The 11,045-nt window shown below is 42.0% G+C and overlaps 1 protein-coding gene across 2 annotated transcripts in view; it reads left to right on the top strand.

Annotated features, from left to right (window-relative positions):
• The window catches only part of Exoc2 (exocyst complex component 2), a 190,617-nt gene extending 180,059 nt beyond the window's left edge, over positions 1-10,558 (top strand). For both annotated transcript variants that reach the window (XM_017799040.2, XM_008836674.3), the window contains exons 25-28: positions 1,106-1,228; positions 3,513-3,574; positions 6,073-6,132; positions 8,901-10,558. In XM_017799040.2, the coding sequence (XP_017654529.1) occupies positions 1,106-1,228; positions 3,513-3,574; positions 6,073-6,132; positions 8,901-8,994 (339 nt within the window). In that variant the 3' untranslated portion in view covers positions 8,995-10,558. The remainder of the gene's footprint in view (positions 1-1,105; positions 1,229-3,512; positions 3,575-6,072; positions 6,133-8,900) is intronic.
• Positions 10,559-11,045: the final 487 nt, after the last annotated feature.

An 11,045-nucleotide genomic window follows, 5' to 3' on the forward strand; every position in this document is an offset into this window, starting at 1 on the left:
GTCCTTCATGGGCATTGCACGACATGGGTGCACTTACCTACATGCAGACAATACACACATACACATAAAAAATAAAAATAAAATAATTAAAAAATATATATATAAATAAAATTCTCAGTGTCAAACTCTGAAGTTTGAAAATAGGGCCAGAAAGAAGGCTTAGTGGGTAAAGGCACTTGCCACTGAGCCTGATGGCCTGAGTTCAATCCCCAGAACCCACGTGGTAGGAGAGAACCAACTCCCACCAGTTGTCCTCTGACTTCCACACACACTGTGGTATGCACACCCACCCCACACACAAATAAGTAAATAAAATTTGACAGTAATGATGTATGTCAAATAAAAAGAAATGATGTGTTGACAGTGTACAATAAAACCGGAATGTTTGTCCAATACATAATAATGAAACATTATTTTTAAGAAACTGAGTGTCACTCTGTTACCCAAGCTGGCCTCAAACTCCTAGGGTGATGTGTTCCTGCCTCAGCTGCTAGCGAGCCAAGATAACAGGTATATGCCACAGTACCAACACCTAGCTCACTTTTTTTTCCAATTATGGCAAAATAGAGTGGTTTTTCTTTTTTAAAGGGAATTTTCTTTCTTACAAAGGGAACATTAAACACAAAATTTCAAAACAATTTTTAGTCAAAATCAGCAAGACCTTTCAAAATTGCCTAGATTGTGTTTTCAAAAGGATTTATTTTAGGGGCTGGAGAGGTGGCTTAGTAGTTAAGAGCACTTATACTACTCAGAGGACCAGGGTTTGGGTCCCAGGACCCACATGGTGGCTTGCAACTGCCTATAACTCCCAATTCCAAGGTATTCAGTGTTGTCTTCTGGCCTCTGCAGATTCTTGCACATATACTCATGCATACAAGTATACATGCACATAAATTAAATAAATAATTTTAAGAGGAGTTAATTTTGTCATTAATCATTTCATCTAATTAAAGTACAATTAGGTATGTTTCATTTATAACTTTGGCCTTTTAGAATTATGACTTGATGAAATGCATTCTTATTTTGTGTATTTTGTTTCTGACAAACTCAAGTCAGGAAAAAGGCACATAATGTTCTGTTTCCTCTTACTCTAAACCTTCATCAGGTGTTCACTATTTCCAAAGGACTGGTGCCACGGGTCCTGGCCAGGGTGGTAGAAGCTGTCTCTGAAGAGCTGAGCCGACTGATGCAGTGTGTCTCATCCTTCAGCAAAAATGGAGCACTGCAGGTACCCAAATCATCCAGTTCCATGTAGAACTTCTACTGCTGTTTAAACTGTACAAATGAGTGTTTATCCACCCACTGTATAGATATAACAGGTGTTTTCAGTGCCGCACACATGAGCTATAGCCGTGATGTGTTGTCTGCAGGTCCCAGAGGTTCTGTTTCAGGCATTAAAACAAATGGATTATAAATATAATGTCTTTCAAAAGTGTTCAATATCATGTAGTTCCAAGGCACAGATAGCTGTCTCTTAGACATCAGTGAGTTTAACTGATAGGATCCCAGGGGCACGTGCAGAGGGGAACGTGGCCTCCTGTCTGTGAGCTTCTGTGTACTGGGGCATTGGGGGTGTGTTCTAAAAAGTAGTGGTAGGCTGAGGGTGTAGCTTAGTGGTAGAGGGTATGCTTGGCATTCATGGGACCCTGGGGGAGTGCTCCCCAGCACCACACATATAGGCATATGTACACACACTACAAAAAGGAAAAGAAAAAAGAAAACCAATGACAGCTCTTCACTATAGCTGAGGAAACTCTGTCATAGGTAACCCTTGAAAGCTTAGATAACATATAAAAATTTAAAACGTATGAATAAACAGAACACTTGACTTTACTCGAGAACAAGTGTCATTAAGTGACTCTTAAGTCACTCAGTGTGAAGGTGTGTCATTAAGTAGAAGAAATAACACATAGCAGGATTTGCCACTTTTTAGGGATGTTTAGCCTGAAGGCAGTCCACTTTAGTACAAAACCTGTTATCTTAATGATTTAGATTCTGGGGGCAGCCCAAGTACAAAGAAGTGTCCGAGAGAGCAGCACCCCAGTTCCATGTGCACTGCCTAAGCTTCTGGTTGGCTCCTTGAGTACATGTCAGATTCTACTCTGACCAAGACACCCAAGACTAGAGACCTAAAGTAAGAATGGATCTGCTGCTGACCATAGTGGTCCACACCTGTAATCCCAGCTCCTCAGGAGGCTGAGGCAGGAGGCTGGCAAACTCAAAGCCTCACTGACTTTCACAGTGAGGTCAAGGCTAGCCTGACAACTTGGCAAGACTGTCTCAAGATAAAAAGTAAAGTTTAGGGTATGACTCAGTGGTAGAGTGCTAGCACACATCTCCTCTGAGGAATCACCAGACTGTCTTCCAAAGCAGAGGCACCACCCTCTATCCCGGCAGCCATTAATGCGGTTCTGTTTCCCTCCTTCCTTACCACACTTGTTATGCTCTTTCCTATTGACCATGGCCACTATCATAACTGAGATGGGTGCTCATTCTGTGAGCTGTGGTCTTACTTTCTTGATGGTATCTGTTACTGCACTGTGATTATGCTTAGTTTTGATGAACTCCAGCTAATTTTCCCTTTGGTTGCTGGTACTTTTTGCATTTTCTAAGAAAACTTGCTGGTCACAAAGATTTATTCCTATTTCTTTTAAGAGTTTTATAGCCACTATTTTTTTTTTTAAGTTAGGTCTACCTGTGATCTATTTTGAGTTGAGTTTTATGTTAAGGAAAAGTTTTAATTTGTTATTTTCCATGTAAATTTAGTTGTGCTGGTCATCTTTGTTGAACAGATGCTCTCCCGAATGGTCTTATAACCCTTGTTGAAAAATAGTTGATCATAAATGTAAGGTTCTCAGTTCTGTGCTACAGAGTTCTTGTGTCTGTTCGTATATGGGACCACGCTGACTTGATTGGTGTAGCTTAGTGTAATAAGTTTTTTGATGTCAGAAAATATGAGTCCTCCAAATGTGTTGCTCTTTTTCAACATTTTTTGGGTTCTTCTGGGACCTTTATATTTCTAAATGAATTTTAAGGTTAATTTGTCAATTTTCTTTAATCTTTTTTGAAGCTCATCCATGAATTTACTAGAGATTGCATTGACCTTGTAGAGCTTAGACTGGAGAGGAAGACAGTGCCTGGAAGGTGTAGGTTCGAGGAAGCAAGCCCCACCACACAGGGTCAATGTTTCAGTTTCCTTCTTCTCACAGCCAAACTAAAAGGCAAATTACCAGTCAGATAGTAAATATAGATCACCGGTTTGACCTTTTCATAGCAGTATAGCCAGCTCCCTCCTGCACGCAGTCATACCTGACTGCAAGTTAATTTGGGGTTAAAGGAGATACCATCATAGCCAGTAGATTAGAGCTGCTTTGTGGAATTCTAAGTGTCACATGCTGACATGATGTTCAGCCTTCCTGCTGTTGGCAGGTTCGAGATCATTCCCTCAGCACTTGTGGTTATTTGCCAATTAACCCATTTTCCTGCTGTTACTCTTTCTCTCTCATCTTTAGGCAAGACTTGAAATCTGTGCTTTGAGGGATACTGTGGCCATTTACCTGACACATGAAAGCAGGTAAGAGGCCAAGTGTTCATGATAAATGCTTTCGTAGAATAAAAGCTGTTTTATTACAGTATTGTGTCCTCTGTAAAGATAATTTGTCAGAGTAAATGCTCATAAATTTGGGCTGCAGTGAAGTTGACATTTCGTCAGTTTTGACTAAAGGTCACAAGCCTACAGTAAGACAGTGACTCTCAAGGCCACTTCTTGTAGCACAATATAAATGTAATATAATTTCATGTGATTCATTCATTACTTATAAATCTTAGTCTCATCAGTAATATGGCCAAACATGAGGTACTTATTTTAAAAAAGAACAGCAAAACAATTAAATCTTTGTCTGTTCATAGCAGACTTGCAGGACAGTTTGAATGTTGTATATATCAGCGTAAGAGGAAGCCTTGTGGTTTCTCTGCAGTTTTGTAGTGGAAATTTGATGATAATTTTTAGCTGTTTTGAATGAAAGTCAGGATTTCCTACTGATGAAGTATCAGTAGGTGAAGTGAACAGTCACCAGTCGGGCATACACAAGTGTTTACAGCACTACTAGGATGTGTGCAGCTACATCGTGACTGTGTGGAGGGGTCAGGTAGCAGGCAGCCGAGCAAATGCTGGAGGATGCCTCCAGCAGCCCGCTCCCTCCGTCCCGGTGTTCCACAGCATCCTGCCACCATGCTCACCGTCAGCATTACAACTGAAAACTCATTTCTTTCTTAACAAATTAGGTTAGCATCTTAAACCTGTTTGTCATGGTTTACCAGAAACCATTTCTAGATGGTTTGCATGTTTATTGTTTAACCACAGCTTTTCCCAACCACTATTTTTCTGCCAGAGTTGTTATATATAGCAATAGGAAGTGTCCAGTCCCTGTCTTTTGTGAGTGTCTATTTATCCACTTGAACTTAACCTTTTGGAACCTGGGTTCCTCATTTATGAAAGGAAGAAAATATAGATTGAATATCTTGTATCTAAACTACTTAGGACTAAAAGCATATCCAATTTCAGACTTTTTTTTTTGTATTTTGGAATATTTCTGTATAAGGCGTTAACTTGAAGCTGGAACCCAAATCTAAACAAAAGATCATTTATGTTTCATAGACATCTATACACATAGGCTGAAGGTGATTTAATGCAATGTTTTAATAAAATAGTGCTTGGCATGGAATTTTACACATGTAGCATCCTCTTGGTGCTCAGAACATTTCAAATCTTGAAGCATGTTGAATTTCAGATTTTCATATTAGGGATGCTCACCCCTATCCTCCCAAACAAAGGTTTAAGGAGTTAAATAGTGAAGTATATCAGATCACCTCCTAAGCTGTTGGTGACCTACAAATAATAGCTGGTATAGTCTTCATCTTCATTTTTGTCATTCTTGTTATGACAGCAGAGAACAGTGTATCATCACATTTGATTTCAATTAATCCAGGTTTACAAGGAACAAGATGTGGTAGAGATAATAGGAGGGACTTCCCTCTCAGGAAGGAGAGCCAACTGAACATTGGGAAGGCTACAAACGCTGGTCCCCACCCACACCCCGCTTCTACTAGGGACAGTGGAAGATTCCCAGAGGCTGTTTTTGTGACTCTGTTGGGACTTTCATTGTTTTTACATGCTGCCGTGACACCTGCCCTTCATTTGAGAAACATTGTTCGAACATTCATTTCCTAGAAGCCTGAAGAAGATATTTTCAATACAAGATCAAAGACCTCTTTGAGATCAATAATACACTTATTTCTTGACCTCAGCTGGTCACTAAAAAAGACATCACAAGTTCAGAATTGTTCCTTAGTGAACAGCTCAGGCTATTGTCAAGTAATTTCTCCAGTGTGCTGCTTATTTGGCTGAGGAATGCTTTCTACTCCTAGAAGCTGAACATGCAAATAGATAGCTTTTTCATTCATTCACTTTTACCTTTTTTCATGGGAAGAAATGATGTCATTTTAAAATTATATCTACATATCTTCATTTCCTATAGATGGTAGGATTCCTACCCAACTTATACCCACTATGAGAAGGCATTGGCCATTAGCAGGCCCTGTCCTTGTCAGCACTGACCATGGTGGGGGTCATGTCCCACAGTCCATCCCTCTCTTACCAGTTGCTTAATCTGTTGTTTTGCTTTAAAAGACTCTGTCTCTTCCCCCCCCAACTCCCCCAGTCTCCCCTTCCCCCCTCCTCATCCACACCAACCTCACTTTCTTGAGTAGCCTCCCTTTGTTCGGTCACGTTTCACTTCCTGGCTGAGTCTTGCTGGTCACGTTTCACTTCCTGGCTGAGTCTTGCTGGCCCTGCCCCGTGAAGACTGGCAGTAGCTTGTAGCCTTACTTTTACTTTTTCTTTTTGTCTTGTTTTTCACTTTTACTTTTTCTCACATATATCCACTTACTTCACTGGCTTACATTAGTTTCTTTATGTTTAAAATATGCTTAAGAATGTTTTTCCTGATCCTCTTAATTCCTCCTTGGAACGGCAAATAGCTTCACTGATGGGACTGCTCTCTTGTGTTCCAGGTCTAGCTTTAAACAGGCTTTGGAAGCCCTGCCTCAGCTTGCAAGCGGAGCAGACAAAAAGTAAGTGCTGAGTGCTGGCCTAGGCCTGCTAGGTGTGCTGAGCCAGGCTATGCCCGAAGACCCGCTAAAAATACTAAGGATGGCCTGGGTCTAAGGAGGCGCTTAACTTACAGGATTTGTGTTGGATTACCTATACCTCGACTTACCTTCTAAGTGATAGAATAAATTTTTTAGGCTTGACTTAAAAAATTATCTCTTTTCTAGTTTTAAGACACAGGCACAGAAAATATGTTAAGAAAGCCTGTTGAACTTATTCAGTAAAATGTAAACTAGTTTCTATCATTTAAGAAGATAGTGCAAAAAGAAGAGGGCAGGATTCTGTGATTGTGTTTCTTGTCTCTAGCTCTCCTTTGTGCTCTGTAAAATACAAGGTATTAGACAATTTGCACACACAGCACAACACAATTGTGTCATTACCACATTAATGATTCTCAGCCTACATTTCAACTTTACTATTCATATAACAGGAAATTGTGGCCTGGGAAAATCTAGGCCAGGCACCTTTCATAAATGCCCAGTCTAGTCTCAGCTGAGGCAGCAGAGACCATGTCACTCTTTGCTTTGTCTGTCACCAGTCCTAGGTAAAGTCCACCCATCTATGCTAGTGGAAAACACACATGACTGGACTCTAGCTGAGCCCAGAGGAATACTGAGTGGACAGGGTACCTAGACCAACACTGGGCATGAAGGGTGGACTGGACTTGGGAGAAGGGGCAGCAGACCAGCTCTCCCACTTGTGTGACTCCAGTTGTGTGTCCCCATGCGGGCAGGTGGCAGAGCAGTATCCACATGACACCCCTGCTTCCATTCCCTACTTTGTTTCTTCTTGCTAACTTTCAATTTCTATCTGAATTCATTCCAAGCCCCTTTCATTTCTTTAAAATGAATGTGATAAAAGATTATAATCATTCTGATTCTTTGAGACACAACATGTCTCAAAGGTTCCTTTGGGCATCAAGAACCACAAATGAGTCCAGTCATCGTGATGCACACCTCTAATTCCAGCACTAGGGAGGCACAGGCAGGTCAGTCTCTGTGAGTATGAAGCCAGCCTGGTCTATATAGCAAGTTTCAGGGGAGCCAGTTCTAGATAGTGAGACCTTGTCGCAAAAAAAAACAAAGAAAAAAAAACCACCAGATGATCCAACCTATAATGCCATTCCTCAAGAGCCTGAGGCAAGAGATTTAAAGTTCTAGACCAGAGCTGGCAAGATGGTTCAGCGGGTAAAGTGCTTGCCACACCAGCCTGATGACCTGAGCTCACATCCCGGAACCCATTTAAAGGTGGAAGGAGAGAACGGAAACAAACAAACAATCAAATATTTTTTGAGACTGTGTCTCAAAAATCCAAAAGCCAAAAGAAAACAAAACAAAGACCAGACATCCTACCATGCCTTCACTTCGGGTCTGAGTTAGATGTAGAGGGATAATGTTCCAGTATTGATGATGATCGACCATGACACCCTCCAATGGCCTTGGTACTAGCAGGTACAGTACCTGGTTCTGCACTTGTATCGGATGAGCTCCGAGATCTCTTCAAGCTTTAGAATCATCTAAATTTTATCAGACCAGGAGGGCAAACCAATGTGTGTTACAGAGTGATTTTTCCTGGTGGAGGGAGAACTAAGTTTGCTTTCTTTCATACCCACCTCACCGCCTTTGGTCACCACTCTCCAGCATTTGTAAAAACAAATGGAAGATTAAAGGGACAAAGATACCTGGATTGTGCAGAGGCCTGGAGGGTGGGTTTAGGGGGAAGGATTGATACCAGGGGAGCAGCATAAGAGGACGAAGGTTGCAGTTGGAGAGCTCGCTCAGCAGGTAACAGCACTTGCCACCACACTGTGTAACCTAGCAGCCTAAGTTCAATCCAGGGAACCCTCTTGAGCTGGGAGAACTGAGTCCACAAAGTTGTTCTCTGACCTCCACATGTGGGCCATGGCATGTACCCCCCGACACACACTAATAATAAATTTCTTTTATGAACAGGGTGAGAAAATCTCCCTTCTCCTCCATGTGGGGGCCGTTAAGCTGCTGTGTGCTTCCAGCAGTCACAGAACTGGGTAACAAAAAGAGTGGATTTCAGTTTTTACCAGTTTTCAGAGTGAATTTTAAGAAGAGTAGGTCTAAGTATTACTCTGTTTTAGGAAGGAATCTGATATAAAGGAGGAACATCAAAAGGAAAAAGAAAACAAACTAAAGATAAATGTGGCTGTGCATGTTAGTGCATTTCTTTGATCAGCTTCCTTTCGGCTGAGATTTTCTGTTAGTGAGTTAAGAATTCAGAGACGGTGGCTTTCTCAACCTGGGCTGAGCTTTCTGAGTTGCTCTGCCCTGTGATGGCTAATCTTGGTTGTCAACTTGACACACCTGGGAAGAGAGACCCTCCGTTGAGGAATTTCTCCCATCAGATTGGCCTGTGGACATGTCTGTGGGCATTTTCTTGACTGCTTAGCGATGTAGGAGGTTCCAGCCCACTACAGACTGAGCCATCCTTAGGCAGGTGGACCTTGGGCTATACGAGGGGTAGCTGAGTGGGAGCCCGGAAGCCAGCCAATAAGCAACATTCCTTCATGGTTTCTGCTTCAAGCTCCCACCTGGAGTTCCTGCCCTGGCTTCCCTCAGTGATGGACTGTTGTAACCTGTAAGCCAGGTACACACTTTCCTCCCCAAGTTGCTTTGGCCATGGTCCTTTATCCCAGCAACAGAAAAGGAAAGTAGAACAACTGCCTCTCCTGGCAGAATTTAAAAGCATCTCCTCCCTTCAGGTCACTGGAAGAGCTGCTGAACAAGTTCAAGAGCAGCATGCACCTGCAGCTCACCTGTTTCCAAGCTGCGTCTTCAACCATCATGAAAACATGAACACCTGCTGGGGAAGGGCAGCCCAGGGAGATGGCAGATGTGAGACTGTCCACTTCCCCAGTCTGGACAGGTACCTGTGACATCACATGCTGAGCTTGCAACTTCTCTCTCTTCCCCCAGCTTGGTAGTGAAGAAAGATGTTGGTGGTTATTTAATTGCAACGTATTAAGCAGCCCTATTTTAAAAGCCCTATTTAAAAGAAGCTGAATTTTTGTCGTTGTGCACTTTGATCCTGTAAGGCTATTTAGCATACTTTTTTAATTTTTTTTTTTTTCTGAGCTGGATGTTGCATGGTGTGAGCTTCAGGGGGCTTCTCCAGAATGTTCTGAAGTAGCCCATGATCCATGTGAAAGTGCTTCTTGGTGTCTATTTAGAGGCTTTGGTGTTGGCGATTTCTAGCACACAGGAGGCATTTGAGGAGCGATCTGAGAAGTCACAGCTGTGGACCCTCATCCTAAACTTCAGAAACTTCATTTCATACAAATGGGCCTAACGCTCTTAAGTGGGTAGTTGGGTTTTTTGTTTTTTTTTTAAGAAAAATCTTCATTTAAAAATGTTAAAATTTGTATAATTCCTGGCCCAGATGTCCGTAAATGAACTCTGCATTTTACTGATTTTAATTTCCTCAGTACTAAACATTGAGCACTTTTCCAAGAAGTTTCTAGCTCTCATTCATGCTTAACTGGATAGACTACTGCATTGTATTTGAGGACTCCCAGGGACCTGTATGTGGAGTGTGGTGCCCAACGCCTTATCACACCCACAGGCCCTACGGAAGCCGTGTGCTCTTCAGTGTGGCCTGAAGATCAAGCCAGGCTCCTGGGACAGGCAGCACTCCTCCCCACTCAGACCACTTTCCCCTCTAGCAGTCTACTCTCCTCTGCCACCTTCACCCTTTGAAGAATCTTGCTTCTTAGCTGGAAAAACACAGCTCTGGCACAGGCTGTGTTTTGTAAAGATCTGAGGTGCCCCAGGTCACTGGGCAGTGACTCACTCATGAGTGGCCTAAGCAGTAGATTCAGGTCATCATGACCTCAGCATCTCCTCACCTCGCTCGATCTACCCTGGGCTGCAGTCAGAGTTTACTTTCCGGGCCCTTCCAGAGTGTGTATGGACAAAGTAGAATCCTCTTTTCAGTTGATGAAATTAGTGTCACTCTTAGTTCGAGTAACTTCAGAGCACAGCATGTACATGTACAATGTCGATTATTTGAAGTTAGTAAATATTGTGTTCATTATTTGACATCTAGGAGGAAATCACAGTAACTGGAAGTAAAAGCCTAATCTTTTACAAATGTACTTGATGAGTCTGTTAAGTGTGTATAACATTGTCTCCCCACAGTGTGTGTTAACCATTACTAAATTAGTCTAACCATAAACTAAATTAGCGAACAACCACTGAAAGTCTTGTTATTTTAAATACACAGCACAGTGCATAAAGCCAACAATCTGTCTTCGCCATAAGATGTAATTGAGTTGACATTTTATTTGAAAATTTTATTAGCGCTATAATTGTTTATATGTCTAATGTTGACACTCAGAATAAATAGTTGAATTCTGATTTATCCTGTGTTTGTCTCTTCTTTGTTAAAAAGCATTTATCAGTGCTTTAATTGTTAAAAATGCTTCATTGTTAAAAAGCACCTATCAATGTCTTGTTAATTCTGGTTATTGGGAGTTTGCCATGGGTACTAAATTACCTCCTTTTAGCCACAGGTTAGGACAACCTCATACATAGGTGAGCCAGCTCCTGCGTGCATTCAGTGCATGAGGAGATTTGGGCCTGGAGGGAGGTGGGTGACTCTGACACTTTAAGACTGTAGGTGTCAGGACCTGTTTGCACTCACAGCTTTCTGGCTTCCTGGCTCTGAACTTCACCACTTTTTCCTCCCAGTTCAGCATAGATTTTACCATCCTTCTACCACAGATGCAGTTTTGGGAGAGTACATCATGTGCCAGATCTAGTAAACTCTGGCAACATATGAACATGCAAGTGTTTTTCTGGCTTAGAGAATGGAGGGTAGTGGCATAAAAACCCCATACCCAAATGAG

Source organism: Nannospalax galili, unplaced genomic scaffold (genome assembly GCF_000622305.1).
Source record: "Nannospalax galili isolate Female #2095 unplaced genomic scaffold, S.galili_v1.0 scaffold737, whole genome shotgun sequence".
Classification (NCBI taxonomy): domain Eukaryota; kingdom Metazoa; phylum Chordata; class Mammalia; order Rodentia; family Spalacidae; genus Nannospalax; species Nannospalax galili.